The 26,378-nt window shown below is 40.7% G+C and overlaps 3 protein-coding genes across 3 annotated transcripts; all 3 read left to right on the top strand.

Moving 5' to 3' along the window:
* The first annotated feature begins 12,885 nt into the window (after positions 1-12,885).
* Positions 12,886-14,155, top strand: LOC143021371 (uncharacterized). Its single transcript, XM_076178806.1, has 2 exons — positions 12,886-12,960; positions 13,376-14,155. The coding sequence occupies exons 1-2, from the start codon at positions 12,942-12,944 to the stop codon at positions 14,044-14,046; spliced, it is 690 nt and encodes a 229-aa protein (XP_076034921.1). The 5' UTR covers positions 12,886-12,941; the 3' UTR covers positions 14,047-14,155.
* A 4,219-nt stretch (positions 14,156-18,374) lies between these two features.
* LOC143021370 (uncharacterized) lies at positions 18,375-19,793 on the top strand. The gene is made up of 2 exons (XM_076178805.1): positions 18,375-18,421; positions 19,008-19,793. Exons 1-2 carry the CDS (start codon positions 18,403-18,405, stop codon positions 19,676-19,678), a joined length of 690 nt encoding a protein of 229 aa, XP_076034920.1. The 5' UTR covers positions 18,375-18,402; the 3' UTR covers positions 19,679-19,793.
* A 4,226-nt stretch (positions 19,794-24,019) lies between these two features.
* Positions 24,020-25,398, top strand: LOC143021433 (uncharacterized). Its single transcript, XM_076178892.1, has 2 exons — positions 24,020-24,054; positions 24,669-25,398. Exons 1-2 carry the CDS (start codon positions 24,036-24,038, stop codon positions 25,337-25,339), a joined length of 690 nt encoding a protein of 229 aa, XP_076035007.1. The 5' UTR covers positions 24,020-24,035; the 3' UTR covers positions 25,340-25,398.
* The last annotated feature ends 980 nt before the right edge of the window (positions 25,399-26,378 follow it).

Below are 26,378 nucleotides of genomic sequence, written 5' to 3'. Positions count from 1 at the left end.
TCCTTGGTTCTGCTTTGTCACCGAGATACAAAAATATCTTCCATGCCGAAAAGCATTTACAATATCTTCACTTGTACTATCAAATTCCTACTACATTCCAGTGAAGGCAATCTTGTTCCATCTTCGAGAGCGCAAACCTAACCCAACAATTCGTCGGCCACTTCCTGTAATGATACAAGACGTTTTACTGGATGGTCAGGTCCTTGAGGTACACCAATACGCTTCTTTTTCGGACTTTGGGGTGACCTCGAACGCCAACTAGATTTCCGCAGTTCACATCTGGAGTTGCAAAAGAGGACCGGCAATGAGGATGAGTAGAAAGAAATAATGGGGAGTTGGACGAGTCTTCCATTAGGTTTTGCTTTGTGGCCGGGGGTGGCCGGGGGGGAGAAGGCATTAAGTCGTCTTCACAGTAACAGTGTGTGGCGTGGGTTTCCTGAGTTTTGCGGTAAAGGGATTGGTGAGCGAGTGATATGGATACGTGCGAAAATCTAAATGTCTGCAGTGTCACCTTTCAGATGTATTTGATCGTTCTTTTATAATCTCTCTTTTGGGTCCAAAGGGGTTGTATTTTATACAACTCTATACTTGTGTAACGTACGAGTATGTTGCTTTTGTTTTTGGAACCAAAGTGGAAATGTTTTGAATAGATTCATCTTCTACAACAAATACGTTTGTACTCCGTTGACATCGATACGCACACATTCCTACATTTATTCGATTTTCTATTAATTTACTTCCAATCGCATGACTTGTTCCTACACGTGGTTAAAGAAAACCAGTTACCCTCAAGTTGTGAAGGACCTCGACCAACAAAGACTATATAAAACCAGTTCTGTAATATCATACTTTAGGTTTCTGTAGGGGAATATGGTTGCAATACACTTTCTTGTTTTGAGAATTTTTATTATGTTGTTTGATTTTCTACAATGTTACCCCCGTGCAGTAGGGTTGAAGTCCCGTCAGAAAGATACATATATGTAGCCGGGTACTCCGCTAGAGTCCATAAATCAAGCTCTGTTTACATCTGAGGAAGGCCAAGTAAGGAAGAAAGGCGTTTCGTGAGATTTTGGATTTTGGATATCTACTAAGAATCCTGAGTTATGATGATCGTAACATCGCTAACAAGACTGAGAAAAATACTTTTAAAGTAAAAAATGCCATAACTTCAGTCGACACGTATTCTGAATTGCCTTTACCTAGACATGCAATATAAATACATACATAGATGTAGATATCTTGTTAAATACAAGGGCAAAAAAGGGAGTGATTAACTTTTTTCGTAAGACATCAAGCTTTCGCAAAGTAAATTTTTGATATGGGAGGAGGAACGAATCAAACTTCCATGACTTATAAGAAACACGAAGATTATAACGGACACAAAAAATACAGGAAAAAATACATACATATACCAAAGGCTTTTTCCCCCTACATGGGGTCTAGCCAAAAAGAAAAAGGCATAGAAACCACTCCCATCCATTCCATTTCCTATATATTCCACTCCCCTCCTCCCTCCTCCCTCCCTCTTATCTTGGCACCTCCTGGATGACGGGTCATCCCTGAATCCTGTCCACTGCCCTAGGTCAGAAGCATACAGAATATAAAAAGATACGCAATAAAAATCAAGACTTTTGCACACACAAAACAATGGCGAAGCGTGGAAGGAATTTGTTCCGGTCCTTACCCTCTCCCACGAGTGGGCTCGAGTCTTGTGTAAAACAGGGATTGGGGTCGCAGATTAGTGATCTATCCTATCCTCGGGAATCAGAAAGATTCCGGGTTACAACACCTTTGAAGCCTCAGTGGCTGAGAGGGATAAGGCACTGTACCATTATCTTACCGATGGCTGAGCAGTAGGTTCGAGTCCTACATGCGATTGTCATAAAAATGATCAGATTAATATCGCTGTCACTAGCGAATGTCTCTCTCTTTCTCTCTCTCTCTCTCTCTCTCTCTCTCTCTCTCTCTCTCTCTCTCTCTCTCTCTCTCTCTCTATATATATATATATATATATATACACCTATGCATATACTTGTACTTAGCCATGTGCTTATACAAAAACATTACATATATATATATATATATATATATATATATATATATATATATACACTTATATATGTACATATACATATATATGTATGTGTGCGTGTATGCTGGTGCATAGGCTTGCGTTTATCTGTTCCTGCGATCACGTGTGTGTGTATGTGTGTGTGTATTAGCGTTTGTTTATGTGCAGGTGTTTTTTCTGAGTAAAAATAAAAGTAAAAAAAATGGCTCAAATTGTCCTGTGGATTTGAGTTGGATTTTTCAAGAGAAACAAAATATATATTCTATGATCTTAATGTTATTAACGGCTCAAGTATTGGGTACCAACTTCATCCGGATAAAACCGTTCTGCCTTAGCAAGAGCCAGACCTGTAAATTGCGTCATCATCGGCAAAGCTATAGAAACCGGAATATGTAGAAGCGGTAGAATGAAGACCTATGGTAGCTTGATGTGATCCATACTTCGTCGTTTTTTTTTTCATTTTGCACGAGGCCCTACACGCACTATATCAAGTTTCAGTAACGATTACACCATAGGTGGATGGTATAAAATGTCAGTCCACCTTCCTCTGTCGTCAGTTTCTCGTCAGCTGCGCTTCTACAAACATGAGAGTTGCAATTTTCGGTACGTATTGAGTCATGTAAACAGATATATATTGTCGTTGGTTTTTCCTATCTGAGAAATTAGACAATTCAGTGTCCTTTGTTCTAAACATTCTATGTTCTGCTTAATTTGATTTGATGACGACTATATTGATTGTATTCTGGTGGTTGTCAGATCAATTCGCTCCAGGACAGGACCTTATGCTGAGGGAGTGTGAGGTGATTTAATTTAGCCCTTTCCTACGATGATGTATTGACAGCTTTTGTTAAGGCGCTAGACTGTCTTGTTTAGCTTAAGGCAGGGCTTCTTGTTAAGCAGTGATTGTACGACTGCATGATTTCTTGTAATTAAGCATTTCAAATTATTGCGCTACTAACACATGTTTCAAAGAATGACGGAAATGACAAAAGCAGCATTCAACTTAAATCTAGCTTAAGTTATCCATTTCTAGGATTCACGAGTGTGAAGATGAAAAAATACGGGATTGCAATATTTTTTATTATACACAGAATTACTGAAAGCGGTAATTTTCTTATGCAAATTTTGAGTTGCTTTCTTTAAAAAAAAAAAACGACCTGACCTTTTTCAGTTCTGGGCTTCGTCCTTGTTTCGGGACAGCGGCTCCAGCAGCAGCAGCAGCAGCAGCAGATTCGCCAGCCAGTCTCCCCCTCTGTTCTTCTCGCTTCCAATGCTAGGACTCGGAACCAAGAGCGACTCTTCCAGCAGAGTCAAGACTTTAACTTCGACTCACAAAATCAGTTTAACAACTTTGAACAGAACTCTGGAGTACAGAGCTTTGGTAACGCTGAGTCCAGACAACCTGCCTCCTTCAGGCAAAACGTAGGTATCGAGAATCAGCCAAGACAGGCAAGAGTGACCGTCTTCAGTGGCCGAACCCAAGAAGAAAGGTCCCAACAGACCCGTCAGGACGCACAGTTCATCAACCAAAACCAGTTCTTCCGTCAGTCTGAAGACTCTTTCCCGACCGACGGCGTCTTCGAACCCCTCAATCTTCCTTCAGGAGCTTCCCTTCTGATGGGCCAGATCGACACTTCCTTCTCGTGCGCCGACCGCCCCTATGGCTACTACGCCGACGAACGCAACGACTGCCGCGTCTTCCACGTGTGCAACCCTTACCTCTTCAACGACGGCCGCGTCGAAACCCAGCAGTACAGCTTCATGTGCAACGAGTACACCGTCTTCGACCAGAAGCAGATGACTTGCGTGGAACGAAATGCGGCCAACCCTTGTCAAGAATCTTCTTTCCACTACTCCAAGAACGAAGAGTTCGGACTCCCCGAGGAGAAGATCTAAATATCTGTCTCTTTGGTAAAGGCTTATTGGAAAATAGACTTCTGTAGGGTTGAAGGGGAAATAAAGTATCTTGAAAATCATTGCCTTTTCACTTGCTGGTCCTTGTGGAGATATATGAATCTGAGTCTAAAATGGGAGGGCAAAGAATCACATGATTTTTCTCCGTCTATATAAATTTTTGCACTACAATTTTAGCTTGAAAATATTTTCTTTCCTTAGAGGAAATGTGAATATAAGGTATTGGGTTATAACTAGAGATTTCTTAAAATCAAAAAAGGTTCCAAGGTCACTCAAGGCCAAGGACTATTAAAAATGTTGACTTTTTTGTTTTGAAAGCGTGATCATGTAATTTGTGAAATTAAGGAAAATCTATCATTTGGCATCCATTATATCATTTTAAGGTTCTATATCAGGTGCCTATAAACATACATTCTAAAGTGTAGTAAATTCGACCCCTTACACTATGTTTAAACACACTGGCAATCATGGTCATATCTATTTGTTGCTACTGAAAAAGACACCAAAAGATTTACGCTTTTTGAATTATGTACACTGTAGAGGTTAACTTGTGAATTTCTGGGTACTTACAAGCACAGTATAGACGTGTAGAGTACACACACACATACACACACACACACACACACACACACACACACACACACACACACACACACACACACACACACACACACACACACACACACACACACACACACACACACACACACACACACACAAATCCCACAAATTCCACACACACAACGATAAACAGGTTTATATTGACGGGTTCGTAAGATAGAATAAAAGTGCCAGTTTACTGAAGGAATGCTTGTATGATTCCACTTTACAAATGAAAAGTCGACAAATATAAATGTATAGTTGTAGTTTTAGTGATCAGTCTGTTAAGTGTAGTTGGTAATACATATGAGACGGTGTTAACTGAAAGTATTAGGAGATAAGAGGGAGTAATTGGTGTAAAATAGTGTGGGTTGAGGAAAGAAAGAGGATGAGTAGATAATATTTTCTTAGCATGCGATAAGTATTTGGCAAAAAGAAAGGATGTTACTGGGCTCTAATGCATCTGGAGAAGGCATATGACAGGGTCGACAGGTAGGCATTGTAGTAGGTATTGCAGGTATATTATGGGATTGGGGGAGGGGGAGGGTGTTGAGGGCTGTCAAAAGTTTTAATGTGAGTAGTTGAACTGTGTTAAGGTAGGAACTGAAGGAAGAGAGTGGTTTGAAGTGAAGGTAGGACTGCGCCAGGGTTGATTAATGTGACTATGGTTGTTCAACGTGTATATAAATGGGGTATTACAGGAGGTTAGGAGGCTGGAGATGAGAGTGAAGTAGAAGGTGAGCCAGTTGTTGTTTGCTGATGACACTGCGCTTGTGACTAGGTCATAGGAATATGTAAGGGACCTAGTGGATGAATTCGGGAAGACAAGTGAGCGGAGAACATAAAAAATGTGAGGAAATATACGGTATTAAGATATACAAGGGGAGTGGTTGTGCGTTGGAGATAAGTTTAAGACACAAACACACACATGCGCGCGCGCACACACACACACGCACACACACACACACACGCACACACACACACACACACACACACACACACACACACACACACGCACACACACACACACACACACACACACACACACACACACACACACACACACACACACACACACACACACACACACACACACACACACACACACATGCTCAGGGCGGTCCGTTGGTGAGATAGTGGAGAGTGAAGTTGGGTGGTGATGCTGAGGGTTTTGGTCGCTGATGCCAACGGAGGTGACTGCGGAGCCCAGTTTTTGACCCACATATCCTTCCATACTCAGAACAAATAAGATTATTCGTTTCTGGAGTGGTAGACACAAGAATCCTGGCAAGAAATGGCCTCGTTCTAGTTCACGCAAGCCATCTGACTCTAGTTAAACATGGAACGTTACATTCATATGAAGCTGCACGAGCGACACTCGATGTATCTTTTGTCAAAGAGGCGAGAGTTGTTGTAAACGTGGGAGTCACGGCGCAGTCGTCGCCCTGTTCTGCGTCGAAGCTGTAGGACGATCGACACGCGAGAAGGACACGTCGATCTGCGCCATGAAGAAGCAGGTTCCACCACCAAAAATGTTGAGAGGCTCCAAGATAGCGTCGACTTGGAACTGATGGAGAAGCTTCTTCTGGTCGCTGAGCTCTCTTTGAGAATCCATTGTGTCTTGCCTTACTGGGGTTAGTCACTAAGTTGTGTTAGAATTGTCAGCTGATCCTTGACTTTAGTTTTTGATTTAAGATGATCGGTCTCTAAGCACTATTTTCTACTGGAATCTGATGTTGCTTACTGTGGGTCAAAATCAACCATGGCTCTCATGGAAGCGTAAAATTTTTCGCTAAATTCTAATATAGCCTTTAATTAAACTGGAAAGTGAACTCCTGATGTTAAAACGAATAATTTTGTGAGATTCAGAAAAAACAAATCCGAACCGCCCACTTTATAAGAGGCAAAAGGAGATAAAAAAAAAAAAAAAAAAATCAAAAGATATTATCTCGAAACAACGCTAAAATATTTTATTCAGCTAAGTCGATAATCTGGTCCGTAAAAACTTGACGGCAGTGAAAGTGATCACATTAGTAGAGCTGCCAGCGTAGCAAACATCGGCGCCCTTGCAACCGTGAATAACTGGTTTATTCAAGGGTTTCATAATAAAGTCCCTTCTTGTTTCGCACCTTGTTACTACGCTCAGGCGGAACAAGAACTGCAAATGGAAAGGGACAGAAACAAGTTATACCAATATACACATGACCTGAAGCAAGGTAAAATTGATATTTACTACACTGACACATGCACTCAAATACAAAGTTAATTAAATTTTCAGGATCGTTATTCGCGCGCACGCACACACACACACACACACACACACACACACACACACACACACACACACACACACACACACACACACACACACACACACACCTACACACACACACACACCTACACACACACACACCTACACACACACACACACACACACACACACACACACACACACACACACACACACACACACACACACACACACACACACACACACACGCACCCCCCCACACAAACACACACACACACACACACACACACACACACACACACACACACACACACACACACACACACACACACACACACACACACACACACCGACTCGGTGGCACAGTTGGTAGAGCGCTGAACTGGGAAGCAGAAGTGCTCCCAGTAACCAGTTCGAATCCTGCCCAGGGCCGAAATTATTTCGGTATCGCTGTGCCTCGGGTCGTTACTCTGACTCTCGTGGGCGGGGAGTTGGGTGTGTGTGTGTGTGTGTGTGCAAGGTCATAGCATTACCCATAGATCGGACCTACGAGCTCTGAGCTCTCTTCCAGGAGGGAAATAGCTGTCGATCACGAGTCCAACACGTGATCCAAAGACCAAGTGAATACACAGACACACACGCACGGTTGCTGGTCATTATTATGAAAAGACTAATTCTCCGCTCTGGAATTCTGATAGCGAGGCAAGACAATGAGACATAACATTGGCTGCGGCGGTAAGTTAGGGGTGGGGTGGGGTTGGGAAGGTTAAGTGGGATTTCTTCATTTATTTATTTATTTATTTTTCTAATTTGGGAGTGAAGTGTCACTCCCACGGGCTTTGTTTGAGTCCGTGCGGTGGTGTTTATGTAAGACACACCTTGTGGAGAGGAAGTGGGATAGAATGGAAAGTGAAGTAATGTTAATTAGAAAAGGGAAACTAGAATTATGGAACGGGACATTACATTCGATAAAATGATCTATGAGATAAGAAAGGCGAATCCTACAATTTTAAGAATATCTACAGTGAATGAATTGCTGAGGAAAAAGGCAGACAGTATTATACAAACGCAAATGATTATAAGGTTAAAAAAACAAACAAACAAAAAGAGGAACTTGGAGAGGATGCAGTGCCGAGTAACACCTGGATTGCCGACATGGTGCACATTTTCCTTAGGGTGTTAAGCTCCATACAGTAGAAAAGGTATGCTCAAGCTAAGAGTTGAAGAGAGAGAGAGAGAGAGAGAGAGAGAGAGAGAGAGAGAGAGAGAGAGAGAGAGAGAGAGAGAGAGAGAGAGAGAGAGAGAGAGAGAGAGAAGAAGGGAGGGAGAGAGAGAGAAAACAAAACAAACAATTATTATATCTTCTAGTCACTATTTACCAAGAAGGAGGATTTTGAGGGAGAGAGGGGAAAATTAGATGAAGATGCAGCAAACAATATTATATGGGAGAACAACAAGTGAATAAACTTTTCGTGAGTTTAGAAGTGAGAAGGACCTCGCGGTCAGATGAGATCTTAAATTGGATACTGAAGGAATGCAGGGTGTTCCCAGAAAGAGGGAAGGGTATCGCTGGACTGGAAATTAGTCAATGTGGTACCACTTTACAAGAGAAGGATTACAATGGAATCGCTAAAGTACACATAAGTGTCCACGACCAGCACGATATCTGTGTTAAAATCATAAGCAGATGAATTACTTAGAGGACAAGGGAATCTTGTTTTGCAATCAGTTCGGATGCAGAAACGTCTTGTATAATCAATCTGTTCAGTCTTTATTCGAGATTGGTTGATGGGGTGGACGAAAGAGATGATTGGATAGATTGTATATGCTTGGGTCTAGAAAAGGCTTTCGACAAAGCCACAAAGGATTGATGTAGAAATTGAAGAACGGTGGAAGAATCAAAGATATACTAGGATGGATGAAATATTTACTCGGATAGGTGCATATAAACAATGGTGAAGGATAGAATATTCGATTGGAGAAAGGTGAATAGTGGAGTACCACAGGGCTCTGTACTGGCATCAATGATACTCTTGGTGTAGACCAATGACATAAAGAAGGGAATGGAAAACTACGGAAACAAATTTGTTGATAATGCTAAAGTCATGAAGAGTGAAACTGAAAAAGATTATATATTTCTACTGGAAGACCTTAGAATATATGAATGGAGCCAGAAGTGGAAGCTGAAATTCAGTGCATCGAAGTGTAAAAAATCGAAAATGGGTCAAAGCAAAATCAGAACGTCATGGAAATGTGGAGATGAAGTAATCACAGTGGCGAAGGAGAAAAGGGTTTAAGAATCGTATTTAGGAATTACTTGTCGCCGAAAAATCACATGAATTAGTTTAAGGCAAAATTTGACATATCGGGGTACTGTATAGTGACGGGACTCCATGTGTATAGCTCCAACACTATACAATATGTAAATAGAATTACTCAAGTATGCGCACGCACAAAGTAAATCATCGCTTAGTCTACGAAATGGTTAAATTTTTGCTCTCATTTACGCGAATGTCAACTATACTACTTGATATATTTTACCGGTTAAACTGAACATTTCCAGAATATTAACAATCCATATTTCATTATCTTATTAGAAATCTATATTTGCTGATAAAACTCTGGTTTCATCATGAAACTAAAGGATCATACAGGCAGCGCTACAATATAAGGAATCATCCGTGAGTACCATTTCCCAGGAACTAAACGTATACATTTCATTGCCCTGAAAACAGCAACAACCTGTTTGTCGACCAAACAACATTCTAAAGCAGCCATAGCGTCACTCCATGAGGATAGCACCTACTTAATCGTTTCAGTTTGTTCCTTATTGAAAATTGAACACATACACACGCACGCACACGCACGCACACACACACACACACACACGCACGCACACGCACACACACACACACACACACACACACACACACACACACACACACACACACACACACACACACACACACACACACTCAAACATACACACATGAGAGGTTAAACAGGTTGGACTCGACAATCGACCCATCGCAATTTAATTTTGCTAAAGGCCTTAGTGGATAAAATTTCAATTGAGTACACCGGGTGGGGGTGGGGTGGGGGTACCTCTGTTCAGGGTTACTGCTGATGTATGAATTTGGCTTCACCTTTGCGAAAAAGTCTGTGAGAAAATAATTATTACATTTTTTCCTCCGACGTCACTCAGAAAGAATATGAATAAAAATTGTTCATTCAAAACTGTTTACATGGCAAAATGTTGCTTTTTACACCAAAGGTTTTCCACAAATAAAGGTAAGTCATAACATGAGGAAATTGATAAGGATGATGCATAAGATAAAATAGAACAAAAGAAAAGAAAAAAAAAAGATAAAAAAGAAAGAAGTGGATATCTTCTAAGGTCACAATTACTTAACACTGGAGGTAATTCAATTCACAATTGAGTTGAGACGACTGAGAATATTACTTTACTTCCTTAAGTCAAAATTTCATGAACTAGAGAGAAAAACTGAACAAGAAAAAAAAAAGCGCAGAAAGCAAAAATATATTAAATTAAAAAGGAAAAGTAAAAATTGACAATTGATACCATAAAAAAGGACCGTGTGGTAGCCCAGTGGATACAGTTTCGAACTCATAAACAGGTTGTCGTGAATTCGATTCCCGGGACCCTATGCGGACTTTACCGAGTTGGTTCCCGACAGCCCTGGCCAGGCGGGGAGGCGACGCAAACGTAGCCCCCCCACCCCTAGAAAAAGAAAAAAAGAAAAAAAAAGAAAGAAGAAAAGAAGAAAAAATAACAATAAAGAAATAAAATAAAGAAATAAAAAATAAAATGAAAAATGCGGCTTACCACAACTGACAGGGCTTGCCCTACTAGTGGTTTCTAACTTCCCATTTCATGGGACTGGGATGATGAGTTATAGATAAAAAAAAAAAAAAAAAAGGGAGGCCAGGGCAAAGGCAAATGAAGATTTGATCAGTGAACTGTTCAAGGTACAAGAAGGTTTGTAATCTGGCTAAGAAAATAATAAAACAAATTTTACAGATAATAGAACATTAAAGGAAAAAAATTACACTAGAAGAAAGAACAGTAAAGGCTATTAAAGAATGAAATCTTTTGTCACTCATGAAATTGATAAAAAAAAAACAAAAAAAAAACATGTTACACTAGAGGAAGGAACAGTGAAGGTTATTAAAAATGAAATATTTTGTCACTCATGAAGTTGATAAGGAAAATAAAGTTACACTAGATGAAAGAGCTAAAGGTTATTAAAAATTAAATCTTTTGTCACTCATGAAGTTAATAATACAACGTTTATCCTAATCTTGGCTAGCGGGATGACACTTCATGGAAGGAACTCCAGGAACAAGCGTTGCTAATGTTAGCTTTGCTGCCACTAACACTTAGTCACTTGTGTTATTATTCCGTAGGCCCCATGCCTTCTCCTTCTCTTAAGTATGTTTCCACCAAATCTTCTATAATCAGAGTTAAAGTTTCTTGATGGGTTGAATTAAAATGGAGGTATAGTTTTCTCGTCTTATTTTCTTCTAAATAATACACTTGGTTCTTCAAGTTACACCAAGGGACTCCCGCCAGGGATCCTCTTACATCCACCAAGCCACTTCTGCTCCGACGTCACTATTTAATTCATCCAATAACTTTGAACGTTACAAATAAGTGCCACCCTTTTAGGGCGTGACTTTACCTCCATGCACCAATAATTTTTCTCCTCCTCCACCCAGAACGAGCTCTATGTTTACATTCAGTCACATCAGCACCTCTCGATATCCTAATCTATATTTACAAATATAAGACGGTAACTCTGCAATTATGCAAATCTGCAACTATGCAACTTGCAATCGGCCATTGTATCATAACAACCGAATATAAAATTTACATATCGTTTCACCTGCCCCTCGATCTACCTAAATGTCTACCTCTATCTACCGGCCTCTTACACTAAAGACTAAGGAAATTGCATCCATTATCATAAGAAAGACCCATATGTAGCTGATCAGATTGATGACTTGTCTAGGCTAGGTCAAGTGGAAAGAATTGGCTTGTATTTAATGAAAATAAAATCTAAGTTGCAAGCTGTATCAAATAAAGTAATCAGCAAATCTTGAAAGCTAGCAGAAGACGAAATTAAGAACATTTGGTTTAGGAGAGATGCAACTAAAGATAGGCATGCTAAGACACGGGAACTTGTAAAGAAAGCCAATCACAACAATAAAATGAGGACGGAAGAATTTTTTTTTTTTTTCAGGAGAGTTATCCAAAAGAAATGGCTTTGAAATCGACGAAAAGATAATATTGCACAGAAATGACCAAGAAAACTAAAAGTAGCCTATACTAATATAAATGGCTTCTTAACAGCCAGGTTACAAATGAATGATTGAAGGTAAACGAGCTTGATACTTTGTGTATAATAGAGCTCAAATTCCCCAATTTTTTGTTTATCTTTTATTTTCTATAAAAATCCAGGGAATAAGAGAGAGACCGCCGGCAGAAGAGACAGAGAAAATAAAATAGATGATGTGGTCATGGTTGTTATGAGAAATGACATTATGTTGGAAGAAGCAAATCTGAGTGAAAGCAATTCTGAACCAATCAGTCTGAAAATTAGAACTAAACAACTGAATAAGTAAATAGGAGAGACCTCATGTTAGCGTATGCTCCCCCACCTTCCCCAACTCCCACCATGACAAGAGCTTGGAATGAATCTGAATATAAAGAAATGTTGCTAGGTATAACTCTTCATAAAACAAATAAATAAAAAAGAACACATACATACACATTTACACACACACACACACACACACACACACACACACACACACACACACACACACACACACACACACACACACACATATATATATATATATATATATATATATATATATATATATATGGGAAATACGCTTACATTGGTATCAAATCTACACTTTTTTTTAAAGGAAAACATTAGATTCGTCTGCAAATATAAAGGATGATAAAAGCAACACCGTATCGGGTGTCACCCACCTCGTTGGCAGCGGTGGTATATAGCCCAGAGCTCTCCTCGACAGCAACAGTTCCTCTTGGACAGCCAACAAACGATCAACATGAGGGCCGCTCTCTTTTGTAAGGGCTGCATCATATTCACTAATGACAACAAATGGAACGAAAATCTAGCGTGAATATATGAAAATATTTCCCTAGTGGTTATAATAACTTTTATTATTTTCTTTTATAGGTATTTTATAATATAATTTAATTCTTTAGCCCATTTGGTAACTTCACTATGGTTTTGTGAGTAGTTATGTATGCAACAACTTAGCAGCACACACACGCACACAAACACACATACACACACACACACACACACACACACACACACACACACACACACACACACACACACACACACACACACACACACACACACGCAAACAAATTTGCACACACGTATTAACACGTATTCATATACGCACATAAGGATGAGCATATACATATAAACTAAGTTGGGAAAGAAAATTAAATCTGTAATGTTTTCCAGTGATGGGAATTTCCCTCGTGATGGGACAACAGTTCCAACAAGTCCGACAAGTCTCATCACCAGCCGTCCTTTTGGCAAACTCAGGAGACTTCCGACAAGGAAGGAGGGATTTCCAAGGGAACCAATTCAACAATAACTTCCAAGAAAACACCCAAGCGCAAAACTTCCGTCAAACTGGATTCCAGAATAATCAGGAGAGCCGATTTTCTCTAGACAGCCAAAGACAATCCCAGCAGGAGAACCAGAACTCCCAGTTCAGGTTGAACGACTTTGCACAAGATCGCCGACAAGAGTTCTCCAACCAGCAGAACCTCTTCCGTCAGGCTGAGGGTGCTCAGTTCTTGGAGGGTGATTTCGAGCCTCTGAACCTTCCCTCAGGAGCTTCTCTCCTCATGGGCAGCATCGACACGTCCTTCCAGTGCGCCGACCGCCCCTACGGCTACTACGCCGACGAACGCAACGAGTGCCGCGTGTTCCACGTGTGCAACCCTTACCTCTTCTCCGACGGCCGCATCGAAACTCACCAGTACAGCTTCATGTGCGGAGAGGGCCGAGTCTTCGACCAGGAGAAGTTGACATGTGTGGGGGAGTTCGCTGCAATCCCTTGCCAAGAATCCTCCTTCCATTACTCCAAGAACGCTGAATTCGGGCTCCCCGAAGAGAAGTTCTAATCCAAATATCATAATGTACAATTTTGTAACGTTGAACTGTAAATGAGTATAGTTCCTCATACCAGATATGTAAAATCTACAAATATTTCAATACAAGATGATTACATTTCTAAAAGCATGTTTTATTCCAACATTTATACAAGTGTTTGTCACTCCCAAGGTCACTAGAACGTGAAGAGATTTACTATCTATATATATACACAAAGGTCTTCTACCCCTTTATAAGAGAGGTAGGTAGTCAAGGTACGCAACTGCTCCCAGCCATTCAACTCTCATCCACCCACTACCCCTGTTTCCCTCTCATCTTACCTCTTCCTGGAGGAATGCAGGACATTCCTGTTTCCTAGCCGATGCCCGGGTCAAAGCAAATGCAGCAAGACGCAACACATCTACATCAGGGCTGCTTCAATTAAACGGCAACCCTCCCTCCTCGTCACATTATATGAAAAAAAAAAATGAGACGGATTTCACAATCAGCATATTACAACCTAGATTCGAAAATAACTAAAATTTGGTGTGGGTGGAGTTAAATTCCCTGGGTTGAACTTAGAAGTGAGGGTACCCCATCGCGCTGGAAACAACCTTCCATGCACAGCTACAGTATTCGCATAAGACAAGTCGTTGAAATGAAGCTGAATGTAGAGAAATGCTGCTGGACACAACTCCCTTATTCAGAAAAAGAAAGGAAAGGAGAGAGAAAAGCAAAATAAATCATAGAGCAATTAACAATATAGTCCTGTGGGGGACTTTAACTGCAATGAAACCAATTAGGAGAAATGGGAAGCAAGTGATAATGTACATTCCTCGAGTAATGACATGTTAAATACAACGTTTATTTTTGGTCAAAGGAAAGACAATAATAGATTGACAGTAAATATTAGAAAATATTGAAGAGGAAAAGTATATAGACGTTTTGGTAAATGCAATTATCATTTTCAATGTAACAGATGTAGGGAGTAAATGACATAATATACATAGAAAGAAAGCCTTGGGGAAGGTCATAACATAAGACTCGGGGGTAGGTCACATGATAAGTGTGAGATGACGTGGGAATTTGTCTATCACTGTGGGCCAAATGTCACCTAGGGTTTAGCTGTCAAGCTGTCCGCTCCGACAGACACTTGAAGATTGAAGAGCGTATAGTCGGGGAAGGTGTGAAACCTATAGTTTCCTTGAGTGCTTGGGGGAATGATATAGGTAAGTTAGGGAGTGAGGAATTGTTTGCGCGGTTCCGGGATGCGCTAGATAAGATTAGGAATAAGGGAGGGGTTTCTGTTTTATGTGAAATCCTTCTGAGGAGTAGAGTTGGAGGCATGTGGCATTCCAGGGCTACTGCAATGAATTGCAGGCTGGCAAAACATTGTAAGGCCAATGGATGGGCATTTGTCGACAACTAGGATCGCTTTTACGATAGGAATCATCTATATAGAAGAGACGGGGTGCACGTGTCGCCCAGAAGATTTCGGGTCCTTGCTGAATCCCTTGAGCGAGAAGTAGACATTCTGCAGGGTTTTTTCGGGTAAATTACATGGGAGTCAAGGGGGGGGGGGTATCAGAATTTAGTTTAGGCAATAGAAACAGCTCAGTGAGGGACTGTGTAAAGAATCGCTAAATCAGGTGGAGGGGGGGGATAAACCAGCAGAAGCGTAATAAATAAAATTGATTTACTACGAGATAAAGCGTGCGTAAAGATTTGATATTATAACTACTACTGATTCCTGGATCAATATGGCTGATAGACATTTCCTACCAGAAATCGAGATAGAAATATATAAGTTTTTTCATATGGACAAGGTTAGCAGGAGTAGGGAAAGAGTAGCAGTTTTCGTTAAAAATACAATAAACTGTATCATCAAGAATTCGATTAGGGAAGAGGATGGTACGGAATCTATTTGGGTGGAGATTATAGGCAAGAATAGGAAATTTATTATTGGCGTCCTATATAGACCTCCTAACCTCAGCATTGAACAGACTGATCCCCTTATTCATGAAGTACAAAATTGTGATCATAGGATATTTTAATTATAGAAACATTGACTGGGAAATTTGAGTAGATCAGGATAATTTCCGAGAACAAATGATTACCAATCCAACGAGGGAGAGAATACTCTGGACTTCTAACAAGTAAAGAGCACCTAACGAGTAATGAAAAAGTGGGAGATGGTCTAGGTTCTAGCGATCATCAAGAAATAAGATTTGATATTTGGGAAGAATTAAAAAGAACGAATAAAGTTCAAGTACCGGACAAGATAAGAGACCATACAAGACATTTGATCACTTACGGGATCGACCCAGGGGGCTGTGACGAGGTCAAATACATAGTCAGCCCGGACGTCATTAATGCGGTCAGGAGTAGGGTCATGGAGGGTATGCGTACCTTGGGTCATGTCACTCTCGGGCGTGGGGTCAACAGTCGGTCAGCAATTTGGATGAAATGTATAGTAACCTAACAGATTTAATTCTAAATGCACAAGATAAATCTATTCCCCTCAAGTCAATACGGAAGAATAGTGATACTCCCAAATGGATGACGGACAGGCTAAAACATGAGATCGGAATGAAAAGAGGACTTTACGTATGAATAAAAAACGAAGAAACACGCCTTAGATCTAAATATAATGATATAGCAAGACTGGTTAAAAAGAATAAGCGCACAGCAAAACATAAATATAAAATTAAGGTTGCCAGACAAGCGAGATCCAACCTAAAGGGCTTTTTTCCTCTCTTAAAAAAATAAAGGATAGGCCCAATTCAAAATGACGAAAATGTTATGATAGAATCAAAGAAAATGAGTGAGGCATTTAACAAATGTTTTCTCTCTGTGTTTAATAAGGAGAGGTTAGATGAGGTACCTGACTACGATCCGATTTTCAGTGGGGATGAAAGAAGTAGACTAATATCAGCGTTAGTAAGGTAGAAGTAGTCAAGCAGATTGAAAGACTTAAATCTACAAAATCCCCGGAGTCAGACAAAAATTTCCCAGAGTGCTTAAAGAGTGTAAATTTGAAATCTGCGACCAATTAACAGAGATACTTAATAAGTCGGTAGACGCTGGGTTTTGTGCCTATTGCTTGGGAGCAGGCAAACGTTCTTGTTAAAAAAAAGGAGATAAATCGTCTATATGTAACTACAGGCCAATCAGTTTGGCACCAGTTATAGGTAAAATGCTTGAATCAATAATAGTTAATAGACTCAGAGAACACATCGAGACATAATTTGATTGGTGACACACATCATGGTTTCTCCAAGGGTAAGGCATGCGTGACTAATATTCTACCATTTTACACTAAAGTACGTAAGGCGTCAGATAACAACGATAGTTATTATGTTATTTACCTTGACTTTAGCAAAGTGTTCGACAAGGTGCCCCACCAGAGACTACTAAATAGAATCAAAGCCCATGGCATAGGAAGAAAGTGTTAGAATGAATTAGGGCTTGGATCAGTGACCGAAAAGAGCGGGTCGCCGTAAATGGTGTAAAATCCAGGTGGGGGAATGTTTCTAGTGGGGTCCCCCAGGGCTCGATTTTGGGTCCCTTATTGTCCATTATGTACATAAACGACTTGGACAAGTGGATTAATAGTGATGTTAGTAATTTTACGGATGGCACTATAATAAGATTCCTAATTAGGTCAGGAGAATGCGCCGAGACTCTGCAGGATGATCTTAAACTGTTCATATGGTCGGTGAAATGGCAAATGAACTTCAATATCTCAAAGTGCAGGGTATCCACATTTTGTCCACATTGTCACTAAATGTAATAAAAGGCACTAATGGTAACGAAAGGGTACATCGGGGATCAACCCCATTGATACCAAATACCAGTGATAAGTTATACAAAAAAAAAAAATAATAATAACATTGGAGACACGGAATTGAAACAATTTCCCTCTAAATATCAATGAGAGAAGAAATAAGGGCTTGAAACTGTCATGATGTAGATTTAATCTTATGGAAGATGGAAATTGTTTCGATAATCGCTTAGCCGATGAAAAAAAAAAAAAAAAAAAAAATAGAGCTCCCATGGAAGCGATCGCGAATGGAAACGTAGCTACAGGTTCAAGGATTAAAAGCACCTACGTAGTATTCTACGTTATTTTTCAATTGGTTATTTTCTTTGCTTCTTTTATTTTCACTTTTCGTAGCTCATATTGACACGTACCGAAAGATCTCCTGCCTGCGTATTAAATCAACAAACAAAATAAAAGTCATGACCCGTGCGTGATCACAAGGAATAGTAAAATCAGTGGCCAAGAGAATATCAGGTTTCACCTGCCTTAGTCAAACCAGTGGTATATAAGCCAGAGTCCAGGTCGGCAGCAACAGCTCTTCTTCAGCAAGCAACCAACTGTCATCATGAAAGGCGCTCTCTTAGGTACAGTCTACGTCATATTCACTTTAAGATTTGGTTCAATAAGTTAGAATACAGTCAGGCGAGGAACTCAATTTAATTAAACTGTAGTTAAAGAATATACATTCATGAATCCAGCACGGTGCTGTTACAATATTCTTCCATGATATATAATGTGATTTTACCAGTATTTCTTTAAAGAAAGCACACCCACACAAACGAACTCACCCACACAAACACGCACCCCCCCCACACAAACAATCACACCCACACATACGCTCACACCCACACGAACGCGCACCCCACCCACACATACTCATACGTTCTTACGCACGCGTACCTCCACGCACAAAAACACACACACACGCACACACACACACACACACACACACACACACACACACACACACACACACACACACACACACACACACACACACACACACACACACACACACACACACACACACACACACACAAATCTGCAAACACACACACACACACATACAAATGCGCACACACATATTAACACATATAATACATATATAAGGATGACCATCTACATATAAACTAAGTTGAGAGAGAAAATTAAATCTGTAATATTTTCCAGTGATGGGAATCTCCCTCGTGATGGGACAACAGTTCCAACAAGTTCGACAAGTCTCATCACCAGCCGTCCTTTTGGCAAGCTCAGGAGACTTCCGGGAAGGGAGGAGGGATTTCCAAGGGAACCAATTCAACAATAACTTCCAAGAAAACAATCAAGTGCAAAACTTCCGTCAAACTGGATTCCAGAGCAACCAGGAGGGCCGATTTTCTCTAGACAGCCAAAGACAATTCCAGCAGGACAACCAGAACACCCAGTTCAGGTCCAACGACTTTGCACAGGATCGCCGACAAGAGTTCTCCAACCAACAGAATCTCTTCCGTCAGGCTGAGGGTGCTCAGTTCTTGGAGGGCGATTTCGAGCCTTTGAACCTTCCGTCAGGAGCTTCTCTCCTCATGGGTCAGATCGACACGTCCTTCCAGTGCGCCGACCGCCCTTACGGCTACTACGCCGACGAACGCAACGACTGCCGCGTGTTCCACGTGTGCAACCCTTACCTCTTCTCCGATGGCCGCATCGAAACCCACCAGTACAGCTTCATGTGCGGTGAGGGCCGAGTCTTCGATCAGGAGAAACTGACATGTGTGGAGGAGTTCGCTGCCATCCCTTGTCAAGAATCCTCCTTCCATTACTCCAAGAACGCTGAATTCGGTCTCCCCGAAGAGAAGTTCTAATCCAAATATCATAATGTACAATTTTGTAACGGTGAACTGTAAATGAGTATAGTTCCTCATACCAGATATGTAATATCTATAAATATTTCAATATAAGATGATTATATTTCTAAAAGCATGTTTTATTCCAACATTTATACAAGTGTTTGTCACTCCCAAGGTTACTAGAACGTGAAGGGATTTACTCTCTATAAATATACACAAAGGTCTTCTACCCCTTTATAAGAGAGGTAGGTAGTCAAGGCACGCAACTGCTCCCAGCCATTCAACTCTCATCCACCCACTACCCCTGTTTCCCTCTCATCTTACCTCTTCCTGGAGGAATGCAGGACATCCCTGTCTCCTAGCCGATGCCCGGGTCTAAGCAAATGCAGCAAGACGCAGTACATTTACATCAAGGCTACTTCAATTACACGGCAATCCTCCCTCCTCGTCACATTATGTGAATAAAAGAATGAGACGGATTTCACAATCAGTATATTACAACCTAGGTTCGAAAATAACTAAAATTTGGTGTGGGTGGAGTTAATTTCCCTGCCTCGAACTTAGAAGTGAGGGTACCCCATCGCGCTGGAAACAACCTTCCATGAACAGCTACAGTATTCGCATAGGACAAGTCGTTGGAATGAAGCTGAATACAGAAAAATACTACTGGACACAACTCCCTTATTCAGAAAAAGAAAGGAAAGGAGAGAGAAAAGCAAAATAAATCATTGAGCAATTAACAATATAGTCCTGTGGGGGACTTTAACTGCAATGAAACCAATTATGAGAAATGGGAAGTAAGTGATAATGTACATTCCTCGAGTAATGACATGTTAAATACAACGTTGATTTTGGTCAAAGGAAAGACAATAATAGATTGACATTAAATATTAGAAAATATTGAAGAGGAAAAGTATATAGACGTTTTGCTAAATGCAGTTATCATTTTCAATGTAACAGATGTAGGGAGTAAATGACATAATATACATAGAAAGAATGCCTTGGGGAAGGTCACAACATAAGACTCGGGGGTAGGTCACATGATAAGTGTGAGATGACGTGGGAATTTATCTATCACTGTGGGCCAAATGTCACCTAGGGCTTAGCTGTCAAGCTGTCCGCTCCGACGGTCACTTGAAGATTGAAGAGTGTATAGTCGGGGAAGGTGTGAAACCTATAGTTTCCTTGAGTGCTTGGGGGAATTATATAGGTAAGTTAGGGAGTGAGGAATTGTTTGCGCGGTTCCGGGATGCGCTAGATATGATTAGGAATAAGGGAGGGGTTTCTGTTTTATGTGAAATCCTTCCGAGGAGTAGAGTTGCAGGCATGTGGCATTCCAGGGCTACTGCAATGAATTGCAGGCTGGCAAAACATTGTAAGGCCAATGGATGGGCATTTGTCGACAACTGGGATCGCTTTTACGATAGGAATCATCTATATAGAAGAGACGGGGTGCACTTGTCGCCCAGAAGATTTCGGGTCCTTGCTGAATCCCTTGAGCTAGAAGTAGACATTCTGCAGGTTTTTTTTCGGAAAAATTACATGGGAGTCAAGGGGAGGTGGTATCAGAATTTAGTTTAGGCAATAGAAACAGCTCAGTGAGGGACTGTGTAAAGAATCGCTAAATCAGGTGGAGGGGGGGATAAACCAGCAGAAGCGTAATAAATAAAATTGATTTACTGCGAGATAAAGCGTACGTAAAGATTTGATATTATAACTACTACTGATTCCTGGATCAATATGGCTGATAGACATTTCCTTCCAGAAATCGAGATAGAAAAATATAAGTTTTTTCATAAGGACAAGGTTAGCAGGAGTAGGGAATGAGTAGCACTTTTCGTTAAAAATACAATAAACTGTATAATCAAGAATTCGATTAGAGAAGAGGATGGTACGGAATCTATTTGGGTGGAGATTATAGGCAAGAATAGGAAACTTATTATTGGCGTCCTATATAGGCCTCGTAACCTCAGCATTGAACAGACTGATCCCCTTATTCATGAAGTACAGAAACGTGATCATAGGATATTTTAATTATAGAAACATTGACTGGGAAATTTGAGTAGATCAGGATAATTTCCTAGAACAAATGATTACCAATCCTACGAGGGAGAGAATACTCTGGACTTCTAACAAGTAAAGAGCACCTAACGAGTAATGAAAAAGTGGGAGATGGTCTAGGTTCTAGCGATCATCAAGAAATAAGATTTGATATTTGGGAAGAAATAAAAAGAACGAATAAAGTTCAAGTACTGGACAAGATAAGAGACCATACAAGACATTTGATCACTTACGGGATCGACCCAGGGGGCTGTGACGAGGTCAAATACATGGTCAGCCCGGACGTCATTAATGCGGTCAGGAGTAGGGTCATGGAGGGTATGCGTACCTTGGGTCAGGTCACTTTCGGGCGTGGGGTCAACAGTCAGTCAGCAATTTGGATGAAATGTATAGTAGCCTAACAGATTTAATTCTAAATGCACAAGATAAATCTTTTCCCCTCAAGTCAATATGGAAGAATAGTGATACTCCCAAATGGATGACGGACAGGCTGAAACATGAGATCGGAATGAAAAGAGGACTTTACGTATGAATAAAAATCGAAGAAACACGCCTTAGATCTAAATATAATGATATAGCAAGACTGGTTAAAAAGAATACGCGCACAGCAAAACATAAATATAAAATTAAGGTTATCAAACAAGCGAGATCCAACCTAAAGGGCTTTTTTCCTCTCTTAAAAAGAATAAAGGATAGGCCCAATTCAAAATGACGAAAATGTTATGATAGAATCGAAGAAAATGAGTGAGGCATTTAACAAATGTTTTCTCTTGGTGTTTAATAAGGAGAGGTTAGATGAGGTACCTGACTACGATCCGATTTTCAGTGGGGATGAAAGAAGTAGACTAATATCAGCGTTAGTAAGGTAGAAGTAGTCAAGCAGATTGAAAGACTTAAATCTACAAAATCCCCGGAGTCAGACAAAAATTTCCCAGAGTGCTTAAAGAGTGTAAATTTGAAATCTGCGACCAATTAACAGAGATACTTAATAAGTCGGTAGACGCTGGGTTTTGTGCCTATTGCTTGGGAGCAGGCAAACGTTCTTGTTAAAAAAAAAGGAGATAAATCGTCTATATGCAACTACAGGCCAATCAGTTTGGCACCAGTTATAGGTAAAATGCTTGAATGAATAATAGTTAATAGACTCAGAGAACACATCGAGAGACATAATTTGATTGGTGACACACATCATGGTTTCTCCAAGGGTAAGGCATGCGTGACTAATATTCTACCATTTTACACTAAAGTACGTAAGGCGTCAGATAACAACGATAGTTATTATGTTATTTACCTTGACTATAGCAGTGTTCGACAAGGTGCCCCACCAGAGACTACTAAATAGAATCAAAGCCCATGGCATAGGAAGAAAGTGTTAGAATGAATTAGGGCTTGGATCAGTGACCGAAAAGAGCGGGTCGCCGTAAATGGTGTAAAATCCAGGTGGGGGAATGTTTCTAGTGGGGTACCCCAGGGCTCGATTTTGGGTCCCTTATGTACATAAACGACTTGGACAAGTGAATTAATAGTGATGTTAGTAATTTTACGGATGGCACTATAATAAGATTCTTAATTAGGTCAGGAGAATGCGCCGAGACTCTGCAGGATGATCTTAAACTGTTCATATGGTCGGTGAAATGGCAAATGAACTTCAATATCTCAAAGTGCAGGGTATCCACATTTTGTCCACATTGTCACTAAATGTAATAAAAGGCACTAATGGTAACGAAAGGGTACATCGGGGATCAACCACATTGATACCAAATACCAGTGATAAGTTATACAAAAAAGAAAAAATAATAATAATAATAATAACATTGGAGACACGGAATTGAAACAATTTCCCTCTAAATATCAATGAGACAAGAAACAAGGGCTTGAAACTGTCATGATGTAGATTTAATCTTATGGAAGATGGAAATTGTTTCGCTAATCGCTTAGCCGATGAAAAAAAAAAAAAAAAAAAAAAAAAAGAGCTCCCATGGAAGCGATGGCGAATGGAAACGTAGCTACAGGTTCAAGGATTAAAAGCACCTACGTAGTATTCTACGTTATTTTTCAATTGGTTATTTTCTTTGCTTCTTTTATTTTCACTTTTCGTAGCTCATATTGACACGTACCGAAAGATCTCCTGCCTGCGTATTAAATCAACAAACAAAATAAAAGTCATGACCCGTGCGTGATCACAAGGAATAGTAAAATCAGTGGCCAAGAGAATATCAGGTTTCACCTACCTTAGTCAAACCAGTGGTATATAAGCCAGAGTCCAGGTCGGCAGCAACAGCTCTTCCTCAGCAAGCAACCAACTATCATCATGAAAGGCGCTCTCTTAGGTACAGTCTACGTCATATTCACTTTAAGATTTGGTTCAATAAGTTAGAATACAGTCAGGCGAGGAACTCAATTTAATTAAACTGTAGTTAAAGAATATACATTCATGAATCCAGCACGGTGCTGTTACAATATTCTTCCATGATATATAATGTGATTTTACCAGTATTTCTTTAAAGAAAGCACACACACACAAACGAACTCACCCACACAAACGAACTCACCCACACAAACACGCACCCCCCACACAAACAATCACACCCACACAAACGCTCACACCCACACGAACGCGCACCCCACCCACACATACTCATACATTCTTACGCACGCGTACCTCCACGCAAACACACACACACACACACACACACACACACACACACACACACACACACACACACACACACACACACACACACACACACACACACACACACACACACACACACACACACACACACACACACAGACACACACACACACACACACACACAGACAGACACATGCACACACACACAAATGCGCACACACATATTAACACATATTATACATATATAAGGATGACCATCTACATATAAACTAAGTTGAGAGAGAAAATTAAATCTGTAATGTTTTCCAGTGATGGGAATTTCCCTCGTGATGGGACAACAGTTCCAACAAGTTCGACAAGTCTCATCACCAGCCGTCCTTTTGGCAAGCTCAGGAGACTTCCGGCAAGAGAGGAGGGATTTCCAAGGGAACCAATTCAACAATAACTTCCAAGAAAACACCCAAGCGCAAAACTTCCGTCAAACTGGATTCCAGAGCAATCAGGAGGGCCGATTTTCTCTAGACAGCCAAAGAAAATTCCAGCAGGAGAACCAGAACTCCCAGTTCAGGTTGAACGACTTTGCACAGGATCGCCGACAAGAGTTCTCCAACCAACAGAATCTCTTCCGTCAGGCTGAGGGTGCTCAGTTCTTGGAGGGCGATTTCGAGCCTTTGAACCTTCCGTCAGGAGCTTCTCTCCTCATGGGTCAGATCGACACGTCCTTCCAGTGCGCCGACCGCCCTTACGGCTACTACGCCGACGAACGCAACGAGTGCCGCGTGTTCCATGTGTGCAACCCTTACCTCTTCTCCGATGGCCGCATCGAAACCCACCAGTACAGCTTCATGTGCGGTGAGGGCCGAGTCTTCGATCAGGAGAAACTGACATGTGTGGAGGAGTTCGCTGCCATCCCTTGCCAAGAATCCTCCTTCCATTACTCCAAGAACACTGAATTCGGTCTCCCCGAAGAGAAGTTCTAATCCAAATATCATAATGTACAATTTTGTAACGGTGAACTGTAAATGAGTATAGTTCCTCATACCAGATATGTAATATCTATAAATATTTCAATATAAGATGATTATATTTCTAAAAGCATGTTTTATTCCAACATTTATACAAGTGTTTGTCACTCCCAAGGTTACTAGAACGTGAAGGGATTTACTCTCTATAAATATACACAAAGGTCTTCTACCCCTTTATAAGAGAGGTAGGTAGTCAAGGCACGCAACTGCTCCCAGCCATTCAACTCTCATCCACCCACTACCCCTGTTTCCCTCTCATCTTACCTCTTCCTGGATGAATGCAGGACATCCCTGTCTCCTAGCCGATGCCCGGGTCTAAGCAAATGCAGCAAGACGCAGTACATTTACATCAAGGCTGCTTCAATTACACGGCAATCCTCCCTCCTCGTCACATTATGTGAATAAAAGAATGAGACGGATTTCACAATCAGTATATTACAACCTAGGTTCGAAAATAACTATTATTTGGTGTGGGTGGAGTTAATTTCCCTGCCTTGAACTTAGAAGTGAGGGTACCCCATCGCGCTGGAAACAACCTTCCATGAACAGCTACAGTATTCGCATAGGACAAGTCGTTGGAATGAAGCTGAATGTAGAGAAATGCTGCTGGACACAACTCCCTTATTCAGAAAAAGAAAGGAAAGGAGAGAGAAAAGCAAAATAAATCATAGAGCAATTAACAATATAGTCCTGTGGGGGACTTTAACTGCAATGAAACCAATTAGGAGAAATGGGAAGCAAGTGATAATGTACATTCCTCGAGTAATGACATGTTAAATACAACGTTGATTTTGGTCAAAGGAAAGACAATAATAGCTTGACAGTAAATATTAGGAAATATTGAAGAGGAAAAGTATATAGACGTTTTGCTAAATGCAGTTATCATTTTCAATGTAACAGATGTAGGGAGTAAATGACATAATATACATAGAAAGAAAGCCTTGGGGAAGGTCATAACATAAGACTCGGGGGTAGGTCACATGATAAGTGTGAG

The sequence above is a fragment of the Oratosquilla oratoria genome, chromosome 42 (genome assembly GCF_046742065.1).
Source record: "Oratosquilla oratoria isolate Oo_2021 chromosome 42, ASM4674206v1, whole genome shotgun sequence".
NCBI classification, from domain to species: domain Eukaryota; kingdom Metazoa; phylum Arthropoda; class Malacostraca; order Stomatopoda; family Squillidae; genus Oratosquilla; species Oratosquilla oratoria.
The sequence above is the reverse complement of the archived record's forward strand: the minus strand, read 5'-3'. Positions and strand labels throughout refer to the sequence as shown.